This window comes from Typopeltis vanoorti, chromosome 3 (assembly GCF_054136105.1).
Source record: "Typopeltis vanoorti isolate ZY-2024b chromosome 3, IOZ_Tvanoo_1.0, whole genome shotgun sequence".
NCBI lineage: Eukaryota > Metazoa > Arthropoda > Arachnida > Uropygi > Thelyphonidae > Typopeltis > Typopeltis vanoorti.
Genome location: NC_143551.1, coordinates 114784366 through 114809354, shown reverse-complemented (window position 1 = coordinate 114809354; position 24989 = coordinate 114784366). Strand labels below are relative to the sequence as shown.

The 24989-nt window shown below is 35.2% G+C and overlaps 1 protein-coding gene across 1 annotated transcript in view; it reads right to left on the bottom strand.

The window, feature by feature from the left end:
- The window catches only part of LOC150108486 (isocitrate dehydrogenase [NAD] subunit gamma, mitochondrial-like), a 145900-nt gene that overhangs the window by 65137 nt on the left and 55774 nt on the right, over positions 1-24989 (bottom strand). Inside the window, exons 5-7 of the mRNA XM_090390816.1 lie at positions 14684-14741; positions 9361-9493; positions 3665-3798 (exon numbers count right to left, since the gene is read on the bottom strand). Coding sequence (XP_090246942.1) covers positions 3665-3798; positions 9361-9493; positions 14684-14741 — 325 coding nt within the window. The remainder of the gene's footprint in view (positions 1-3664; positions 3799-9360; positions 9494-14683; positions 14742-24989) is intronic.

Here is a 24989-nt window from a genome sequence, read left to right as displayed (position 1 = left end):
GCTACAAGGAAAGAATAAAAAGTAGCAGTATTAGACTGTATACCCATGGTCAGAAAGATAAACCAAGTTGGAATTAAGTGGATGAGTAGGAACATAAAGCAAGAGCTGCAAAAAAAAAAAGAAAACGTTGTGGAGGGAATATAAAAAAAAAGTGATCAGCATACTCATGAGCAGTACAAAGTGCAAGCAAGAAGGGTGACTAGTATGGGAAAGCCAAATCAAACTATGAGAGAGAGAGAGAGAATTAGCCAAACAAGCGAAGTAAACCCAAAAGAGTTTTTTCGTTAGGTAGCAAGTAAGAGAAAAAATGACTATGGTAGGATGATCATAAACAATGATCATGGTAGGAAGGTGACTGAGCCAAAAGAAATAGTTCAGTTACTCAGTGATCATTTGCAAAGTCATCCAAGTAGAGATTTTACAGTTGCTGATGTTACAAACACACATCAAAATTGAGTTACATGAACAGAAGGTGTTCAAACATATTAAAAAATATGAATGTGACTGCAGCAGTGGGACTGGATGGATTATCAGCCCATGTGCTACGTGAATGTGTAAAGCGAACTGGCATCACCTCTGATGAAGTTGTTCAATCTAAGTCTCAGCTCTGGCATGGTTCCAAGGGAGTGGAAAGAGAATAAGATAGTACCACTGAATAAAGAGGTGGCTCTAAGATTGAGGAAGTAAACTACAGCCAGTATGGCATAGTTCAGAAGGCTGGACAAAGGAACGAATTCCAAATGATTGTAGTAGAGCTTTCGTAATACCCATATATAAAAGGGAAATAAAACCAAATGTGAGAATTACAGACGTGTTTCCTTACTGAGTATTCCTGGTAAGATTAATGCAAATATACTTGAGAAATGGTTGAGAAGGATTGTGGAAGGGAAGCTTGGTGAAGAATAAGCTAGATTCAGGCCAAATGGCTGTCAGGATCAATATTAATTTTATGACAAATAGTTGAGAAATCATGGGAATATAACAAAGATCTGTGTTCAAGTTTTGTAGATCTGGAAAAGGCATATGACAAGGTGCAGAGAGAGAAGCTATTCAAAACATTACAGTTGTATGGTGTCAGTGGGGCATTATATCAAGCAATACTTAGTCTTTATTTGAGTTGTAAGTCAGCAGTTAGAATTGAAGGAAGTACAGGAAAATGGTGAATGCTAAATCTGGTGTCAGACAAGAATGTACATTATTCCCTCTGTTATTTATTACCTATATGGCTCACCTTACGAAGGAAAATGGTATTAAACCTGATATCAAAATTGGAAATGTTAATCTCAGGTCTTTGCTTTATGCGGGTGATGTCATACTTCCAATAAATCCACCACAAGTCTGCAAGATTTTCTGACCAAACTAAATAACTGCTGTAATAGATATGGTATGAAGGTCAGCAATAACAAGAGAAAGACAATGAAAATAGGCAGATGCATATGAAAATATCAACTGTATTGTGAATGGAGAGCCTATAGAACAAGTAAAACATTTCAGCTACTTAGGCACAATTTTAAATGAAGATGGTAAATTAAATATGGAAATAGACAACAGAATCAACAAAGCTGGTATGGTAGGAAGTGAACTGAATAAATTTATATGAAATAAGAGAGAAATTAGTCAAAACACTAAATTAGTTGTATACAACACAGTGTTCAAAACCAATTTTAACTTATGGATCTGAGAGCTGGGTCAGAAGTAAAACACTTGACCAAAGACTAGACACCACAGATAAGAATCCTGAGAAAGATTAGGGGCATGAACAGAAGGCATAAATGGCAATATCATATTAAAAATGAGGATATTTGGAAAGAACTTCACATTGTCAGCATCCAGGAATGCATTAGCAAGCTAATCTCAGGTGGTATGGTTCCTTTAACAGAATGGGAGAGGAAAGAAAGGTTAGCAAAACAAATGTTCTTTGCCAAGTTGGCAGGAAAAAAAAGATCCAGAGGAAGATCAAGTTCTAGGTGGATTGGTACAGTAAACAGTGACTTAGAAGACAGATTAAGATCTGATAATGTTGAAGTTTTGAGAGATAACAGATTGATTTGAAGGAAAATTGTTGATAAGAAGTGAATAATGATGTAACTTTTTCGTGTAGTACTATCATAATAACCTGTACACCTCTTGAGGATACATGTCAGGAATATGATGATGAAGGTTAATTCAAAATGTTATTATACATCCTATGTCCAAAAAGAAACTGAACTTTTGATAGAAAATAAAACACAGGTCAATTATAATTATTCGAATCATTTATTTCAAAACATATACTCTCCCTCAGCTTCGACACAGCATTTGGTATGGTCAATTAATTCATTAAATGAGTTTTTTATATCAGTTTTTGGGATACTGTTAAGGGTCATGGTTACTGCCAATTGAACGTTTTAAATGGTGTCATCTTGTTTTTCTTTCATTGGCAAATGAAGTTGGGTGAAGAGAAAGAAGTCACAGGGTGCTAAAATCAGGTGAATATGGCGAGTAGAGTGATCCAATATACGAACTTGGTTTTTGCTCAAAAACTGTCTCAGAATGTTCGAACAATGAGAGGGTGCATTATCGTGCAAAAGTGACCAGCTGCCTGCATCACAATATTCATGCCGTATGCGACAAATTCTTGCTATCAATCACTTTAAAACTTTGAGATAAAACTCACCATTGACCGTTTGGCCAGCAGAATGAATGCTTTGTGGATAATGCCCTTGGAATGGTAGAAATAAATCAGCATTGTCTTTAGTTTTGACTTCTTCAAGCGACTTTTTTTTTGGATGCCCCTCTTCTGGTGGTCTCCACTCAGCACTCTGTTAATTTGTTTCGGGGCTCATATTCAAAACACCACATTTCATCACCAGTAACGATCGTTTCAAGGAAGTTTGAGTGTTTATTTACGAGCAGTTTTAATGAGGTCTTTGCAGTGTTCAATTCGATACATTTTTTGGTTGTTGGTCAACTTGTGGGGAACAAATCGCAAATTCAATTTACGAAGGCCAAAACTCTTGGTCAAAATGATGTACACAGTTGATTTTGGAATCCCCAAATCATCTTCAATCAATCTCATGGATGATTTTGGGTTTTCTTTAATTAAATCGCGCACTTTTTGGATGTTAACTTTGCTCAGTCCAGTTTTTGGACGCCCGGCTTTTCGCCGTCCTCAAGAGTCTCATGGCCACTATCGCTTAAAGCACTCGTAAACTTGAGGATGAGATAAGCATTCATCACTGTATGATTTTAAGCATCTGACACGTTTTGGTAAAACTTATACCAAGTTTAACACAAACATCAATCGCAGCTCTCTGTATGAAACTGATTTTCCGACCATTTGTCAAAACACACTGTCTCTTGGCACTATAACTCGACTTCTAATGAAACAAATGTCATAAACAGTTGATACAACACTAATGAAAGTTGTCGCTTTCGACAACAAAAAGATACAATAGGTGGCGCCACTAGTTTCTTCTATTTTTGAAAAGTTCAGTTTCTTTTTGGACAGAGAGTGTAAAAATGTGAAGCAAATTTTATAAATTAAAAAAAAAATTTAAAACACTCTAAATTATATATTATGTAGATATATATACATAAATATATGTAAATTTGATTCCAAACTAATAAATTGGAAAATAGTTTTATCAGCTTGCAATAAAAAATACTCATAATTAAATATTACATGATATTAGCTTTGTGAACCGCAGTAACTAATTTCCTGTTGTGTTTACGGGCATATTCGAAGGCATATCGAGCAATCTGTAGGGATCTCTGCTTTGTAACTATTTTTAAACTTTCAACTACACCAGGAACACTCTGAAATAAAAACATGAAAATAATTAATAAATGATACATAATTGGAGTAATTATTACTATTATTATTATTTTCTCAGGCATCTCCATGAAGTCAATCATAGGAGGCCTACAGAAACCCTTACTCACACAATACTAATATGTCTTCTTGAACACAATCACTGATAAAGCACTCACAATTGCCTCTGGCAACCCACTCACTGGGCAAATATTTATTCCTAATACCTATGGTAAACACAAAATTATAGTTTTCAGAGGTAACTCTGTTCTTTTCCTCACTTTTGTACATATCAGCTTTACACATGTTTTCATCCATAAACCTGTCACAATCTTGGTCAAGGTGAATCTGAATCTTCTCTGCCTCTTCCTCTGCCCCAAGGAATCCTATGACCAGATATATGTGTGCAGAAATCCAGATGCCACCTTATAAAGAGGAATTATAACCTCTTTATCCCTGCTTGTCAGTATGTATTGTACTTCAACATCCAAGTAATCTGATGTGCTATTTTAACTACTCTACTACCTTTACAATATATGTTCTCTAAACTTTGATTCAATTCAACTTGCTATTTGCAATCATCATCGTCCCCAAATCTCTGGCTGCACACAAATATTTTTGCAGTCCAATTCCATCAATGTAGTACACAGCTTTTGATCTCTTTATTCCAAAGTGCATGACCCAACACTAATCACCAGCTTTTATATCCATCCTATTTCTTTTAATGTATAAAACAGTGTTCCATGTGGTACATTGAAGAGTACCTTTGATAAGCCCAATAGTATCATCAAATTCCTGACATGCACCCTCAAGGTACAGGATATGATAGTACTAGATGAAAAATTTACATAATTACTAAATTCCTATCTACAATTTTCCTCCAAATCAGTCTGTTACCTGTCAAGACATTATAGAATAGTATTTGTACAGTTGAGTCTACACTCCACTTCTGAAAGTTGCAACTTTCATTCGTTTTAAAACTTTTATTGATATTTTTATTTTCAACATATTTATTTTTATTCTGCTCAAAACTAAATGGTGATTATTCCATCACCAAATCTCCAGTATAATCTTGTGTCTTGAACCAATTTGAAGATATAACTAATATATAAATTAATATAAAGAATAAGGGGTGCTTAAGGTTCAAAGCTGTATAACTGAGAGGAGACCTCCACATATCCTTTAAAGGAATGCAGAGAACCGACCAGGGCTTCTGATCTAATGTCCAATCCTCACCTTCTCGTGGTGCACCCTGTTGGGTATCTACCTGGATACTGAACGAATGATGATGGGCTGGCAATTTGCGATTTAGCCGATCAAATTGTATTCTTATTGGCTTAAACCAATACAAAATGATGGTACAATATGACAAAATTTCATGCCAGTTAAACAAGGCTCCCATTGTTTTTGCCAGGGAACCAGGACGAACAGCGAAAAGTCAGCTACTAGAACAAATCTGAAAGCACACCCCAACTCAACATCACCAGAGTTAAAGATCGGTACTATCAACATAAGAAGCCTGAATGGCAAAGAAATGGAGCTAGCTGAGGAATTAGATAAGTACCAGATCGACATAATAGGGGTGACTGAAACAAAAAGACAAAAACTGGTGAGATCTTTCTGAGCAATAAATACAAAATGTTATATTCAGGAAATGACAATCAAGGAAAAGAAGGAGTAGCCATAGTATTATACACAAAATACAAGGCTAATCTTCTTGAATGGCAGGCAGTCTCAAGTAGAGTGATGTGGGCTAATATCAGAATGGGGAATTGGACAATGAAACTTATTTGTGCCTATAGTCCCACAGAAGGTTCTACTAAGGTAGAATTGGATGAATGTTTTGAAGCTTTAGAAAAAGCAACTGACACAATTAAAAAGGAAAAGTTGGTCCTTGTTGGGGATCTAAATAGCAGAGTAAGAAGTGATTGTCAGACATATAAAAATATTTTGGGAAAATTTGGAGAAAAGAGCAAAGCCAATAATAATGGCAAATACATGTTGGATTTCTGCTCAGGACATGGACTGGTTATTACTAACACAATGTTCCAACATACAAATGTGCACAAATTCACATGGAGAGAAGAGGCAAGGAACAAGAAACGTCTCATTGACTATGCTATTGTTGACAGTGATGTTTTTTCCCTGGTGCATTGTCGGCATCCAGGAATGCGTTAGCAGAGCTAATCTCAGGTGGTATGGTCACTTAAACAGAATGGGCATGGAAAGATTAGTAAAACAAGTGTTGTCTGCCAGGTTGGCAGGAAAACAACCTGGAAGACCAAGATATAGGTGGATTGATACAGTACAAAGTGCCTTAGACGATATAAGATCTGATAATCTTGGAGTCTTGACAAGTAACAGACTGATTTGGAAGAAAACTGTAGATAGAAAGTTAGTAATGATGCAAATTTTTCATGTAGTACTATCATATCCTATACACCCCTTGAAGGTACATGTCAGGAATTTGATGATGATATAAAGAATAAAAGTAAATTCTAAATGGACCTTACTTTCTGGATGTGCCTCGTATCTTTAACATTATAAATTTTCTCATCATCATCAAATTCCTGACATATTCCCTCAGGGGCTGTACAGAACCTAAAACTGGAAAGAAAGAAAGTCTCATTCTCTGTGGTAATGGAATTGACAACTGTCAAGTAAAAAACAAACATATGAACATTCCAACATAGTTGTATTCCATTTCATTCCTCTGTTGGATTGAATGGTTCATTTTTGTAGATTCCTTATTATTCAAATTCCTGTAGAAATGTTGATGTATCTTTGCTATTGAAAATTCTGTTTGTGACCGAAGACTGGAAAGAAGGCTATCTGTTTATGGAAATGACAGCTGTCAAGTGAAAACACAGGAACATTCCAAAATAGTTGTATTCTCTTTAATTACTGGGCGGTTGAAGCTTATGAAATAAATTATTCATGTTTATAATGCTCGTTTTAAATAGAATCTCAATATGCATACAGTAAAGTATGCTGAAATAGGTATGAGTTATTATTTCTTGTGTGCAAGGAGACCTGTTGCTGATATTTTCCTTAGAGAACTTAAGGATTGATGAGGAACATGTGCTTTGAGTTTCCAGAAAAAGATTAGCCAAGTTTTGTGTTGTGTCTGTTTGATTCTCTGACTAAAATATGTTAATTTTTGCCTTTGCAGATGTTTTGTAAGTAATGTCAGAACACATATGACCCAAAATCTAAGGTTATAAATGTGTGAGTAGAAGGGTCACTATTTTTTTAGTATAATTTTATTCTATATATGCTTTGTTAATAAAATATATAAAGAAGAAACTTAGTTTACAAGTATGTAGCACAATGAAACACCAAATATAAATATATATATATAGGCCTATGGATAGAATCTATAAAATTAGGGAAGAGATATTTACATTGATTAGCAGAGTGCCACAGGATAATATTGCTAACTGTTAGCAATAGACTGGCATACCACTCAGCTATCATAAATAACCTAAAAAGCTGTTACACAAAATTAAGCAGGGAAATATCACTCCCATTATGCTTACAATACACTCAAAAATCAATCACAGTTATAAAACAGAAGAAAGGGCAGATTTATAGCTCATTGTAAAGATATATCAATGCCACTGTTGGTATAATGCAAACATATAAAATTAACTATCCATATAGACATGAAAGAAGAAAAGTCAAGCTATTCACCCAAGAAAGGTTTAACATAGAAGAACAAAGATTTCCATTACAACACACTTCAATTAGAAGCGAATATCACTAGCTGCAATTCTTAGTACAGTGACACAGCTGCTCTATAAAAGAGAAAGTCCTTTAAAGCAAATGGGATATGGGATATCATAAATGTCGATATGCTGTGTTTAAAATAACAACCATGCAGCTGTTCAAAATGTGTCAATGATAAACTATGTCACAAGTAATTAAACACAACAGGATTACTTTAATTAATGTACAAATTACTTACTACATCCTGACTTATGGGTAGAAATCCTACTATGGGCATGGATGTTTGTGACTGTCTTTAGATCGAAGAAGAATTTCAATGCCCAGGGTAAGACCACTTCTCCACTTACTAGAGGTCAGAAGTGACTTTAAAAAGTTCCATGTTTGGTATCTAGAGCAGGGTTTCTAGATTATGTAAAAATAAATAAAAATGCAAAAAATATATATAAATTAATAAAAATAGAAAAAATTTTTACTCCACTCATAGTATCTGTGCTAATATATTATAGGTTTACAACTTTTTGTGGATAGAAGCAACATAAAAAAATAAAATGAAATAAAATAACAGAAGTCATTAAGCTATAATCACTGCATTTATAAAAAGAAGTTTTAAAAATTGAAAAGATGTTAAGTAAAAAAATAATACAGGAAAGGAAGGGGAAAAAAAAGAGCGAAAAAAAGAAAGCGGTAATGCTGAATGTTTACAAGGAAAGTATTCTCCACTAACAATGGGGGGAGGAAAACAATGTCACAACACTGTATGAACAAATAATAACACTGAGCAACACTGAATAAGCAAAGCTAGTATGGTGCGAGCCAGTTAAATAAATTTATATGGAATATGAGACATTAGCAAAACATTAAACTTACAGTATACAAGACAGTGTTCAAACCAGTTTTAAGTTATGGATCTGAGAGTAGGGTTAGAAATAAAGCACTTGATCAAATACTAGACACCACAGATATGAGAGTTCTAAGAAAGATCAGAGAAGTAAACAGATGGCATCAATGGCAGAATCATATTAAAAATGAAGATATTAGGAAGGAATTTGACATTGTTAGCATTCAAGAATATGTGAGCAGGACTAATCTAAGGTGGTATGGTCACTTAAATAGAATGGGAAAGGAAAGGTTAGCAAAACAGGTGTTTGATGCCAAGATAGAAGGAAGAAGGCCAAGAGTAAGAGAAAAATACAGGTGGATTGATTCATTCAAAAGTGACTTAGAAAACTAAAATGTCAGATATGACAATATTGAAGTGATGATAAGTAACAGACTAACATGAAGGAAAATTGCTGATGGAGATTAATAATAATGTAAACTTAATTATGTAGTACTGTCACAGCAGCACGTATACCCATTGAGAGTACATATGAAATTGATGATAACACTGAGTTATATGTTTTTATTCATTTCGTTTATGTGTGATACATGATTTACATCTGCATTATGTGAAAAATCATATTCATAGTTATTTTTATATGTCTAAAATTAAACAATACATATAATGTTCTTTATTTTAACAAAAATAAACTGAAAAATTCTTGGAAAATATAAATGCACTTGCTATAATGGCAATTTCCATAGATGAATTAAGCAAAATAATGAAAAAAGACTGTTTATTTGACTTTTGTAAATTTAATTTTATGATGAAAGAAGAGAATCCCTTCTCAATGGATCTATAAATATTTTGCTAAAATATGTTCATTCCTTAAAACAAAAGGCATCTATTTTTGTACAAGCAGCATTACATATATACTAACACCCAATAAAAGAAATGCTTGATAGCAATAATAATTTTAAAATATAATTTTAAAAAATAATTTAAAAATATATCATACCTCATGCTCAAGACAACTGTATTCACCTTCAGTATTCTGGCGTATCAATATAATATCAATATCATTATGACGAGTATTTATTCCAGGTTGACTTTTGCAATGCAAGATATTCACAAACAAATCTAACTGTAACCTGTGGAAGATTTAAAAAAAAAGTTTGCAAGTTCAAACATCCCAATGATATGGGTTCAATGAAAAAAGTCCAATTAGCTTTCTGCTTATAGTAAGACCATAAGGTTACAATATTTCAAATTAAAAAATACATCCTATATGATAACTGGAGATAGGATTAAAAATAATGTTTAATAATATTTTTAATCTGAAATATTATCTAATTACACTATCTGAACACTAATTACATTATCTGTAATCAGTGTTCCCTTAACAGTAATTTCATATAAAAATAAAAAAATGTGAAAGAACTTATGACTGTGGGGAATGAATGAAGAGAATGTGCAAACCATCCTATTTTGAAGGTTTGTCGGCTGCAGAGTTTAGCTGACAGGCAGAGGAGGGGTGGGAGATGATAGAAACTTATAAGTTACTAAAGAGATTCTACAAGATTGACACAGAAGAAAATTTATACATGGGGAGAAGGGAAAAAACGAGAGATCACATTTGGAAGTTGTCTAAGAGTGTGGTTAGCAAGGTGTGTGAACTAGTTTTTTTACAGGGAGCGTGATGAATGAGTGGAATGGATTGCCAGAAGTGGTTGCGAGTGCCTCAACATTGAACAAGTTTAATGAGATGTATGATAGGTATTGTGTTAATGGATAGAGTGGGTCTCCTGCAACGAGTCTTTTGACTCCATGGAGTGCCTATATAAATAATAATAATCAGTGGTGAGCTATGGAAATTTTAAAAAAAGGGTTCGCATTGTCGAACATTTTTGATTATTTTTTGATAAATGGTTTTTCCAGTGAGTGTCTTTAGGTGAATTGATTGACATGAATTTTCTGCATGCATTGTAGAAAATAGGGCTACTTAACAATCAAAGCTAAATAAATGAGAAGAGACCACCACTACATGCTGGATAGTGAACAGATGTTAACCAGCAAATGCTTGCGTATTTAAGGGTTTGGAAAGTAGAAGAACATGTCTGCAATTTTGGCGAAATGACATGCATGAAAATATCTGTGGAAGAAGCATAAAGCAAATGCAATAAGCCTATGAGATAGTGACTAGAATGAGACTGAGAGGATTGCCAATTAATCAACATATCCTCTTCTGGATGGCATCAAGCATTTTTTGAGGTTTTTTGTGCACCGCCCCCACATATGAAAGAATGTCTAAGGTTCGGTGGTTTCAGAATTTATAATGTTAGAAATAGTACAGGTGAGAAATGTTTTGAAAAGAAAAGCACATCTAGATTTTTGAATGTAGATGTGATGGATATGATGTGCTTGTGCCAGGAGAGGCTAAAGATGTAAATCAGTCCAAGAAGAGACATCTGATCTTGTGTAAAGATGTGGGAATTATCACAGGTTAGGTAGGTTGACGTGTGGTCTTTCTTCTGGGAAATGAGTTAAGATTATGTGTTGGTGGAATTGAAGTCGACGAGGTTGTCCTCACTCCACTAAAATATGGCAAGGAGACCAGAGTTTATGGCAATGATTATAGAAGATCTTGTAGTTTGGAATATATGGTCATAACAAAGTTTGTCAATTGAAAAAGCCAAATGGAGTGTACTGTAATTAGCAAAACTGTCAAAATTTGAAGTTAGTGACAGAACATCATTTATGAATGAGATGGGAAAAAGTACACAACCTTTTGAATAATAGCACTTTCCTTCATATTGTAATCCATATAGATGATGAATGACAGTGGAGATAATGTGATAATGTACATCCTTGTCTTGCACCTGATTTAACATTAAACCAATTTCCTCTATCTCCTTCAATTCTAAATGCTGACTTCCAACTACAATACAGACCTATGCATTGCTCAATATAATGCACCATTCAGGCCAAATAACTGTAGCGTTTGGAATAGCTTTTCTTTTAGTATCTTTTCATGTACCTTTTTCAAATCTACAAAACATAAATACAGATCCTTGTTATATGATTCTCAATTATTTCTCTTAAAATGAAAATATGAGCCTGAAAACTCTCCATTAGTCCAGTATGCACTTCTCCAAGCTTCTTTTCAAGTATGCTTTCATAAATCTTACCCAGACATTCAATAGAAAAATTGCTTTGTGATTCTCACATTCCATTTTATTTCCCTTTTTATAGACATGAGAGTTTTATTGAGTGTTTAAAAAAAAAAAAAAAAAAAAAAAAAAAAGACCCACAGGATATCTAAGATTTAGGCAGACTGATGCAGTTAAAAGTGCCTTAGAAGACCAAAACATTAGGCAAAACCATACTGTGGACCTGAGAAATAAATTAACCTGAATTTGGAAGAACATTACTAATAGTAAGCATGTAATAATGCAAACTTAATCATGTATTACTCTCGTAGTAACATGTACACTCCTCGAGATACATACTAGGAATCTGATAGTGATGATAATCAATGGAAACTTCAACAGATTTAGAAAGAAATTCCTAAAATTCATCTGTATCTTAAAATCTCAAGCGAGTTCACCAACAACAACTTCAAAAGGTCTATTTACTCCCCCATATTTGAGAGATGTAAAGAATAATGTAATAAAGTTAATTCTTAAAACAACATTTATATACACCCTCTGTCCAAAAAGAAACCGAACTTTTGATAGAAAATAAAACACAGGCCAACTATAATTATTCAAATAATTTATTTCAATCAATATACTCTCCCTCAGCTACGATATAGTGTTTGGCACGGTCAATTAATTCGTTAAATGAGTTTTTTACATCAGTTTTTGGGATATTGTTGAGGGTGGTGGTTACTGCTGATTGAAGGTTTTCAATGATGCCATCTTGTTTTCCTTTCATTCAGCAAATGAAGTCGTGGAAGAGAAAGAAGTCACAGGGTGCTAAATCAGGTGAATACGGCAAGTGATCTAACATATAAACTTGGTTTTTACTGAAAAACTGTCTCACAATGTTTGAACGATGAGAGGGTGCATTTTCGTGCAAAAGTGACCAGCTGCCTGCATCACGATATTCATGCCATACGCGACGAATTCTTGCTATCGATCACTTTAAAACTTCGAGATAAAACTCGCCATTGACCATTTAGCCAGGCAGAATGAATTCTTTGTGGATAATGCCCTTGGAATCGTAGAAACAAATCAGCATTGTCTTTACTTTTGACTTCTCCAAGCGACTTTTTTTTCAGATGCCCCTCTTCTGGTGGTCTCCACTCAACACCCCACTTTGTTCCAGGCGCATACTCAAAATACCACGTTTTGTCACCAGTAATGATCGTTTCAAGGAAGTTTGAGTCCTTACGAGCTGGGTCCTTCCAGTGTTCAATTCGATACTTTTTTTGTTGTTGGTCAACTTGTGGGGAATTTTTAATTTGCGATTTGCAATTGATTTTTAATCAATTGAAAATCGCGAATTCAATTTACGAAGGCCCAAACTCTCTGTCAAAATGTTGTGCACAGTTGATTTTGGAATCCCCAATTCATCTTCAATCAATCTCACAGAAGATTTCAGGTTTACTTTGATGAAATCACACATTTTTTGGATGTTAACTTTGCTCAGTCCAGTTTTTGGATGGCATGGCTTTTTGTCGTCCTCAAGTATCTCACAGCCACTTTGAAATTGCTTAAACCACTAATAAACTTGAGTACGGGATAAGCATTCATCACCGTATGCTTTTTGAAGCATTTGATGCATTTCAGTAAAACTTTTACCAAGTTTAACTGAAATGCCACAAAAGTCAATCACAGCTCTCTGTTTGAAACTCATTTTCCGACCATTCGTCAAAACACACTGTCACTCTTGACACTATAACTCTGCTTCTAATGAAAATAATATCATAAACAATTGACACAACACTAATGAAGGTTGCTGCTTTTGACAACAAAAAGATACAACAGGTGGCGCCACTATTTCTTTTATTTTCGAAAAGTTCGGTTTCTTTTTGGACAGAGGGTGTATCTGCACTCTAGTGCACATACACACACCAGAATTTAACTTAAAGCAACTTAAGCTCAGCCAAACATTCCTTGTTACCTTCACCACAACCTAGGAAAAGTATACATATTACTTATATGGTGTACGTAATATGACATATTACTTACACCATGCAACTTATCATACAAGAGCTAAGCAATCCCATAAGGCTTACATGAACATGTGGAATATATCAAATTGGAGAAAAATTAAAAAAATCAGAAATTGCCAATCATGGTCTCCAAATGAATAGAGAAATGCTCATGTCAGTTGTCCATCTTTTCATGAGGAAAGGTGGAGAATTGACATTTTTGTTCATTATTTATTCATTTAGATGGATAGATTCCCTCCATGTGGAGAAGGGACTTAAATGAATTAATAATGTATTATGCCTATTTATTATATTAAAAATCTCAAAAATAAAACAACTTATAAGCAATTCATAAATCAATGTTCTCAATTCATCTTTTAGTGATATAATTATGTCAAGTGGCTTTTATTTCTTGTCTAAAATAACAAAAAAAGTGCATTTTCTTTGACTTTTTACTTAGACCATAAAATCCACTGATTCTGGGAGGGAGAAAGAAAATTGAATCTCTCTCTCTCTCTCTCTCTCTCCAGGTAAATATAGCTATTTTATTTATATTACTTCCTTTTTCATCATGTACAATGCAAATGCTCCAAAATTAAAGCACTGATATGGAAACTCTTCTATGACTTGCCAAAAGAAGTGGTAATGAAGCATAAGTGAAGAAAAATAAACAAAAATTAATTACTTATTTCTTCTCAATTGAGGTGCCAGATTTTTCTCCCTTCACGAAAATGTGTTTGTTTTTAATGCAGTCAAAATGTGTTGCACTAAAAATGAGCCTAGAAAAATTACATCTATCCATTCACAGGGAAACTGAAATAAATTTTTTATTTTTTTTTTAATAATGCAGGATTTACTTATCTTCTGAATATAAATATAAGTTAAAAGTTTAAAAACTGTTTATAGAAGAATTTGTAATAATATTACGATGATAAGTAAAAAATGAAATGAATGCCATATTTCATAGTCATTTAAAAATTTACTTCAAAATGTTTTTTAAAGTTTTTCTTTTGCTCCCTGTTTAAGATTTCTGTGTTGTTTTCCTTTTGTTTCAATTATTGAGTTTCAATAATGGTGAAAAAGTTATGCTCATCTCTTACTCTCTATCTAGTTACTATTACAGATTAGTCTTGAAAGACTTCAAAGTGTGAAATTTTTATAGCAAACAATAAAGGAAAGTAACCTTAGGGCAACATTCCGTGACTGGAATTTTGGATTATTGTATCGAGTTTCAATATTACCTGAAAGAAATAAGAAAAGTTCAATTAGAATTTGACTTTAAATCTGCATGTTTACAATTTTCAATATGACTTAAATATATAATTTTTAACCATTTCTATTCTTACAAATTAGAATTACAGTTGGTTCTCACTACAGTGAATCGACAGGGACCAAAGAAATAGTGTCATAATAGAAAACTGATGAATTATAATGAATTTCCTTTAAAATATTAGTGTATGAGAACTTTGGTGGCAATAATCTATCACAGCGAGCAAGCATGCTATGCTGATTTAGCAGAAATTCAACATGTGCTTACTGTTATTAATAGCTTTGTCTATTTCTCCAATTTTCCCAAAATGCTTCTTATATACCTGGTGGGATTAATTTCCTACTCTGCAGTTTAGATCTCCAACAAGTGCCACTTTTAAATGTATTCCAAAGATCAGAAGATTAAATAAGGTAAGTGTGAAATGGATGAATGAAGAGATTAAGCATACAATACAGAGAAAAAAAAGGCATTACAAAGGCAACATAAGAGGAGTGGTAATAATCAATTCCATGAGGAATACAAAGAAGAGGCAAGGAGGGTGACTCAGTTGGTAAAGTTAGCAAAAGTTCAGTATGAGCAGCAGTTAGCTAATGAAGCAAAAAAAAAATCCTATGCAGTTCTTTAGATATGTAGCCAGCAAAAATAAGAACGATTATGGTAGGATGGCACTGATTTGAAAAAATAGTATAAAGACAACTGCTGCAAAGGATATAGTTGAGATATTTAATGAGCAGTTCATAAAGGTCTTTCATCCTTGTGAATGTGACATCATGGCATATAGCAAACTTTCATGAGAGCAGTGGATAATGAGGCCTGTAATGATAATAATGATTGTGAGTGAGGAAGAGGTATGTGGTGAATTAAAAAAAACTTGATATTAATAGCTGTGGGACTTGATGATATATCACCATGTATTTTGATGGAATGTGGCAGGGAGTTGACATCTGCTTGACATATTTGAAATGGAAATATGACTCTTGCATTGGGTCAAGTTCCAAAGAAGTGGAATGAAGGCAAGATTGTACCACTTCATAAAGGAGGTGATGGAAGTCAAGCATCAAATTATAGGCCAATCTGGTGAGACTGGTGAGAATCAGGATCCAGAATTGGGTTGACAACAATGGTATTATTTTTTATGGATAGCATGGATTTGCAAAAGGGAGATCATGTTTTAGTAATCTACTTACTACAATAAAGTGACAGCAGCATTGGATGTGGAAGATGGATGGGAGAAGCCTAAGTACACAGTAGTGTATTTACGCAATAGATACGTTCCTAAAAATTACGCGTAATAGAATTCGCGTAAAAAGAACTACTGACTACATAGAAAAGTGAAGATTGGTTAAAAACCTGAAATATAAGCAAAATAATGAAAAACACAAACATTAAATTTGTTAGGATCATAAGATTTTTATTTACATTTCATGGAGAACACACATACATATAATGAATTTTAATAACTTTAAAAAAAAACATTCATTTCAGTTGTTTGCTAAGGATTCTATAAAAAAAAATTATGTTATTTGCTATCAGTTTCTGACAATAAACACAAAAGCTTTCATTTTCGTGAGACTGTAATATCACTAGAACTACTAGATATGGTATTATCGTCATCAACTTCCACCTCGACTTGTGGAATTCTTTTTGTCATGTCTTGAACAAAAGTACCACTGGTTGTTTCAGTAGTTTTAGGCATGAATTCGGTTATTAATCGCTGTGTTGATGCTTTAGATACGTCGCAATATAATTCTTTGTATGAAGACATTAACGACTTAAGCTCACATGAAAACTTCCCAGCACGTTCTTCATTTGGATCATGTCGGGCAAAATAATTGCCTAAATTCTGGCCAGTTTAAGACCTTTAATTATATCAGCAGTAAAAGTAGGATTATCTTGATCATTATCTTCTTGGCTTTCAGGAGTCTCAGAAACAATCTCCACTATTTCGCCTTCACTAAGAGGTTTATCAATTAACAATTCTTCGATATCTGCCGACATAAGATCATCGAATCCTTCTCTGCCAATTTCACATGCCAAACTTATTATATTGGGGAATTTTGCAGTATGATTGAAAGGATCAGGAGCATTCTCTTTAACACATGTGGGCCAAATAGCTTTCCAACATGCATTCATAGGTTCTGATCTCAATTCAGATAATGATAATCGAACCTGATCAATACAATCCATAATTGAAAATTTTTTCCACACATCCATAACTGACAGTGTTTCATCATCATTTAGCTTGTTCAAAACGTACTGAAATGTTCCTCTGACATAATATGTTTTAAAAGTTGCAATTATACCTTGATCTAGAGGTTGTAACAATAATATGGTATTGGGTGGCAGAAAAAAAAATTGCACATTTGGGTGTTCTATGGCAGGATGACCAGGTGCATTATCAAGAATCAAAAGCCCTTTAAATTCAAGACCCTTGTCATTCAAATAGCGTCTAACTTCTGGCACAAAATGTTTGTAGAACCACTCAGTAAAAATATCAATGGTCACCAAAGCTTTTTTGTTGGCAATCCAATGAACTGGCAATTTTTGAAAATCTACAAATTTCATTGGCCGTGGTCTTAATGATTGATTTATGAGCAGTGGTTTTAACATCCGATCTCCTAAAGCGTTTGAACAAAATAGGAGTGTCATGCAATCCTTTGCTGCTTTGAACCCACCAACAGTTTTTTGCATTTTTGATATGCAAGTTCTGTTTGGCATTTTTTTCCAGAAAAGGCCAGTTTCACGCATACTCCAAACTTGTTCACAAGTGTAACCTCCTTCTTCAATTATTTTAGCAAGCTTTTGTGGAAATGCGTTAGCAGCTGTTTCATCAGCAGAAGCCATTTCACCTTTAATTTTTATATTATGAAGAGCATGTTTTTTTAATAAACTCAGCCAGCTAATCATTGCTTGCATGAAATTCATATTTTTTCCTCGATTGAGATGAAGTATCTGGCTGCAGTTTTTTAATCTGTTCATAAAATCTCAATGCTGATTGCTTGATGGAATTTCCATCAACTGGCATTCTTTTTTGTACATTATCTTTTATCCACATCACTAAAGCTTTTTCGGCCCCTTTTCTAGAACAACATCTCTTGTGTATGATGATAATTTCGCACTCGATTTTGTACCAGAACATACTGCTTTTCTAATAGCCTCTTCATTTTTCTTTATAGATCTGACAGTTGATTCACGGACTCCAAAATGCTTACCCACAGCCGTCGCACCTTCCCCAGTTTGAAGACGATCTAAAATTTGAATTTTTATATCCAAGGAAGCAGCTTTCCTTTTTTTTTTGTTATCGGCAACATCATGTGAGGGCTGGATTAAAATCTTCAGTTAATGAAATGAAAGTTTGAAAATTACATATAGCTTATCATTTATTATTTCTTGGCAAAATTATTAATTTTATAACGCGATTTTTATTTTGATTTCACTTAAAAAATGTGGTAACTGTGTTGTCTACTCAAACACCAAATTCAAACTGCTAAGAACTGCTTTTTTATGCACAGTCAGTTATGTAATTCGGGGAATTCCCAATAAATGAAATTGGTAAGAATTTAGAATTTTCTTAATTGAAACGAGAAAGCAATTCTACAAAATTCTCAGAATTTTCTAGAATTTAGAATTTTCTTAATTGAAACGAGAATGCAATTCTACAAAATTCTCAGAATTTTCTTGAATTACGGATTTTTTCCTAACTTAGACTTTAGGTTGGTCGCGTAAAAGTGAATAAAAATCGCGTACAAAAAAATTATTTTTGATATCCCAATTCGCGTAAAAAAAATTTGCATAAAAAGAGATTTAAGTGTACTTAGACTTTACAAAGACTTTTGATAGATTACCGTATGACAAGTTGATAGTCAGACTACAGCAAATTGGGTTGGATATTAGAATAGTGCACTGGATTGAAGATTGGCTGTCTAATAGATATCAACAGGTTGTGTATGGGAAGCAATATCCCAGAAGAGGAAAGTCACCAGTGATATACCTCAGGGGTCTGTTTCAGGGCCACTGCTATTTAACCTGTATGTTAGCAATATTGGAAGATCTGAATGGGGATATTCAGTTGTTTGCAGATGATGCAAAGTTGGGATGAACTATGAGGAGTAGAGCAGATGTTGTGACCTTACAAGAAGACTTGAATAGACTGATTAATGGGCACGGGAGTGGGAATACTAGTTTAATTTTGCGAAATGTAAGATTTTAAACTTTGGAAAACAAAGATGGGATATAGAATTTACTATAGGTTTTATTTCTGAGAAAATTCCCATGTTACTCCTCTAAGTAAATATTAATCTTATGACTATTTAGCTTATTTTTTTTTTTGTTTAAGGGGCACTCATAAACAAAAATAGGCTAAATAGCTATAAAATTAATATAGAATTTACTCTTGGTGGGAATATATATTGTTGGAGGGGGGGGGGAAATAAGAGATCTCGGAGTAATGGTGGATAAGGATCTGGAATTTAGAGGACATATTGCCAAAATTGTGGGAACAATACAACGAATTTGAATGATGCAGAGGACACTGACTTGTAGAAGTAAGGAAGTTCTGGTTCCATTGTATACAGCTCTGATTAGGTCATGTATGGATTACTGTGCACAGATTTGGTCACCTGGTTTTCAAATGGATGAAGAGATGTTGGAGGGTCCAGAGGCAATTGACCAAACTAGTTTCTGATCTCTGGAATGTTGAAAATGAAGAAAGGCTGAGGCAATGCAATTTGCAGAGTCTAATGGATAGGAGGAAGAGGAATGATATAACAGAGACATACAAGTTAGTAAGGGGTTGCTATGTATCCTCAAAACCGGAGATTCTGGTTCGAGGATACATAGTGGTTGGTCAGCATTTAGTGCTCCTGTAAAGTTGGTGATTTTTGTCTGTTTTTATTGCGTTTTCCCTTAGAAAATTAGTGTTTTGTAGTATACTAGTATAGATTTTAGTGTTTTATAGTGTATTTAGTATTTTATCACATATTTTATTAAGATATTTCAATATTTAGTATGAGTCCGCGCAGTTAGCCTAGTGGATATGCGCTTCGCAACCATATGCCTGGGGAAGGAGTGTCCTAGGTTCGATTCCCATCAGTGACGTGAGGAGCTTGAAGGATCTTCCTCAGCCATAGCCAAGTTAGCCAGTCTTGGGCATGGACAGCAGGGTTTTTTCCCCCAGTTTATTCTGGGGTTTTTCATCCCGCAAAGCAGGCAAACTGGCCTTGAGAACTCAACGCTACAGGTCATAGGATACACCGGGGCATAAGGCTGACCACCTTATCCTGTAAACGGAGTGAGGTCCGATGATCAATGGACCCTCAACACTGCAAGGTAAAAGAGGGTATAAGGAAGAAGATGAAGATGAATATTTAGTATGCGTTTAAAATGGCACCAAAAAAGGACAAGAAATGTAATGCTAAAAAAAAGCACCGCAGGCGAGAACAAGAAGGTTAGTCCCTGCTAACAAGGCTATCGTACACATGGAGAAGGTTAATGAAAATCAATTAACTGCCAAAATAGCGAAGTTGAAATAGATCAGAAATAGAGTTGAAATAGAGAAGACGACATGGGAATTGCAAAAAAGTTGAGAGGTGTTTAAATGAGTATAGGGAGAAAAAGAAAAACGAACAGGAAAATAAGAAACAACAAAGCAAGAAAACAGGTAAGTCCAGAAATAACGGAAATCAGGTAAGTGACGTTAGTAAAAAGAAAGTAGTTATATTTGGTATGGTGACTCTATAATAAAACATGCTACAGATGAGAGAGTTATAACATCGAGTTTTCCTGGAGTGAAAATTAAAAATATAATGCAAGCAATTCAAAAATAGAAAAGAAAAGTAAATGAAATCGTAGTTTCAGTAGGTACGAACGATTTAACTGGTGATAAGTTCAGTATGAGAGAGGACATGAAAAGGTTGTGTGAAGAAGCGAGAGTGAAGAGTGAGAAAGTGAAAATCGTTAGTATTTCACCTCACTATGATAAAAATGAATTAAGAAGAATGACTATGATGGCAAATGGTTCAATGTATAGAATAGCAGCATCATAGCATGCCATATCACACTGTTGTCTTAGGAACTGTGGCATTTCAGTTTGAGAGGCCTTGCCAAAGGCTGCTCCACAACCCCTGATGGCAATGCTGCTGTTTATCCAGAACTGTTTATTCATCAGAAATAACATGTACCTTCCTATTCATCAAGATACTTCACCTCCAGATCTCCCACATGATTTGTGGAATTACCAGATGATGATGGTCCCTAGGACTAGTGGAGAAGACTACTGGAATGAATTACAAACTATAAACAAGTACCTGATCATAGATCCAACCATAGAACTGCCAGGATTCAATCTACATTGACATCTCTGGAGTTGGCTAAACAGATTTAGAAGTGGACAACGTTGCTGTGCACACTTACTGCATCTCTGGGGAATTTCACACTCATCCTTTTGATTTTGTGGTGTTGTGCAGACTATGCATCATATCACTGATGACAGCCCCATACAATCCTTTCTTCCTGGATGCCTCAGGAATTTGCATTTACTCCCAGACAGTGCCATCGTGTGGTTAACCAAACTGTCAGTATGTATATAGTTTTGCTCAATAATTTCTTGTATTTCTTCCCATATGCTAAATAAATAAATAAATAAATAGTTTCTGATGTGGTTCACTTCTAATAGGAAGTCATTCATTATTAGCTGCATTTGGCATATCCATGATTGAATGCTTAAAACCACAGTGAGACAAAACAGTTTTGAATAGTCTTTTTTGCTTACTCCTTGCCAACTGTTACCATAAACTGTATTGCTAGTAAAATATTAACTTTTACACTTACCTCCTTAGCAGTTGTCAAGAATCAGTGAAATTTTTTTTGATTTCTGTTGTACACCCTCTAACCAAAAAAGAAACCGAACTTTTTCATTACCATTATTATTATTGTTTCAGACCTCCAGGGAGTCCTAAGACTCATCGAAGGAGGGCACCTACTCTATAACTCTCTGTCTCCACCACTCAACCTCATCCACAAACCACCTCATCTACACCAATGCCATCAACTGTCCACCATCACCACTATTATTTTCACAGACAATCACAAACATCCATGCTCACGGCAGGATTTGAACCTGCAGCCTTTTGGCTGGAAAGCGGATATGTTAACCACTCGGCCAACCAGGCCTTTTGATAGAAAATAAAACACAGGCCAATTATAATTATTGAAATCATTTATTTCAATCAATATACTCTCCCTCAGCTTCGATTCAGTGTGTTTGGCATGGTCAATTAATTCGTGAAATAAGTTTTTTAAATCGGTTTTTGGGATACTGTTGAGGGTCATGGTTACTACTTGAACGTTTTCAATGGTGTCATATCGCTTTCCTTTCATTGGCAAATGAAGTCGGGGGAAAAGAAAGAAGTCACAGGGTGCTAAAATCAGGTGAATATGGCGAGTGATCCAATACACGAACTTGGTTATTGCTCAAAAACTGTCTCAGAATGTTCAAACAATGAGCGGGTGTATAATCGTGCAAAAGTGACCAGCTGCCCACATCACGATATTCATGCCGTACGTGACGAATTCTCACTATCAATCGCTTCAAAACTTCGAGATAAAACTCACTATTGACCATTTGGCCAGAAGGAACGAATTCTTTGTTGATAATGCCCTTGGAGTCATAGAAGCAAATCAGCATTATCTTTACTTTTGACTTCTCCAAGTGACTTTTTTTTCAGATGCCCCTCCTCTGGTGGTCTCCACTCAGTTTCTGGCGCTTTGTTTTGAGCTCATACTCAAAACAAACAAACAAACACCAAATTTCGTCACCAGTAACGAACGTTTCAAGGAAGTTTGAGTCGTTATGAGCGGTTTTAATGAGGTCCTTGCAGTGTTCAATTCAATACATTTTTTGGTCGTTGATTCAATTCACAGCTCTCTGTTTGAAACTCATTTTCTGACCGTTCGACAAAACACACTGTCACTCTTGGCACTATAACTCGGCTTCTAATGAAACAAATGTCATAAACAGTTGATACAACACTAATGAAGGTTGCCACTTTTGACAACAAAAAGATACAACAGGTGGCAACACACTAGTTTCTTCTATTTTTGAAAAGTTCGGTTTCTTTTTGGACAGAGGATGTAATTCAGTGTCCCAATTCATAAACCATTTCTTAAAAAAAACGAGATGTTACCCCTCATTTTTATAGGCACAGTACTGAACTACACTCTATTCTAATCCCTTTGAAGTATTGAGGCGTGGCCTTTTTCTAATAACTAATGGCTTTCATTTACTAGTTCCTGAATTATTTGAACAGCATAACACTGTCACACAATCCATTGCTTTCTTTGATCAAAACAGCATAGCATGTTTATAACACAGGAAACCATCATACAGCATGATAAATAACCCCATTTCATCAGCATTGTAGATGCCACCAGTACTGAATTTCTGAAGAAAGATTAATAATTTTTCATGTGGTAGAAGATACTGGCTATCCCAATTAAGCAGTATCATATCCCAAATAAATGAAGCAAATTCTATAACAAGTTTAGTTTAATCCTTTATCCAAGTGTGAGCAAACAAAGTTTGCGCCTGAAAGTATCTTCAGGACTGGGGAAAGGTAGTGCAACACCAGGCAACTCGTTGCAAAGGTGGAGAAAGCTCTCATTACTCCTATCTCAGTATCTCCCATAATGCAAAGCACATCTCCATGCGGATATGTGTAATGCTATGCATTACGGCAAGGGCCACTACCCATACCGGTTTCGATCTTTATTGAGGTCTCGTCAGTGGGAGGCAGGCCCAGTAGTGGAGATACAAAGGCAGAAGCAATAAGAGGTCATCCTAACCTATAGGAGTTGCCAAAGGGTGTAAGGTTGCACACCCTTTGGCAACTCCTATAGGTTAGGATGACCTCTTATTGCTTCTGCCTTTGTATCTCCACTACTGGGCCTGCCTCCCACTGACGAGACCTCAATAAAGATCGAAACCGGTATGGGTAGTGGCCCTTGCCTTAATGCATAGCATTACGGGAGATACTGAGATATGAGTAATGAGAGCTTTCACCACCTTTGCAACGAGTTGCCTGGTGTTGCACTACCTTTCCCCACCAACTCTCAAATTAGAAAACTTCACAGGCTCCTTAAGAGAGTCACTTCTTTGCCTGTAGAAGTTACCAACAGATTAAAGTCGTTTAACTCTATACCCCCCCGTATTTACGGACTCCCAAAAATACACAAAGAAAATGTGCCATTACGTCCCATAGTGGATGGCATTGATTCCCCCACATACAAATTAGCTAAACATTTGGCCAAAGAGCTCACACACTATACTGGCAACACACCATCACACATAAAAAACTCAGCCCATTTCAAAGCCAACATAGAAAACCTTACACTCCAACATACTGACATAATGGTCAGCTTTGATGTGTCCTCTTTATTTACAAATGTCCCACTCAAGGAAACTTTAGAGCTAATCCAAGCTAAATTTTCTCCCGATATCTCAGCCTTATTTCAGTTCACAATGAACTCAGGCTATTTCGTTTGGCAGGGAAAATTCTACAAACAAATAGAGGGGACAGCCACAGGTTCACCACTCTCCCCACCCTTGGCCAATTTCTTTATGGAGACCTTTGAAGAAAAAGCTTTAGCCTCTGCCCCACAAAAACCAACCATATGGCTTCGCTATGTTGATGATGTGTTCGCTATTTGGCCACATGGCTCTGAAACACTTCTCTCCTTCTTAACACACTTAAACAACCAACACCCCAGAATCAAATTCACTCTGGAAAAAGAGGAAAACAACAGCCTCCCTTTCCTAGACACACTAGTCACCCGCCAGCCTAATGGATCCTTGGTTTTCTCAGTTTACAGAAAACCCACCCATACAGGCAGATACATTCACCAACAATCCCCCCCCCCCTCACAACAATATGGAGTAGTGAAAACACTATACAACAGGGCTAAACTAATCTGTTCAAACGACTTGGCCCTAAACACTGAACTAAATCACATCCTCAACACTTTCTCAGCCAATGGCTGCCCCCCCAAAAAAATCCAAAAAATATTAGAACCTACAAACCACAGATCCCCCCCCCCCACAACAGGGATTACTCTAAATCCATCACCATTCCCTACATCCGAGGCACCTCGGAAAAGATTACCAAAATCTTAAAAAAACATGACCTGACCTCCTGTTACAAACCTTACAGAAAATTGGCATCCC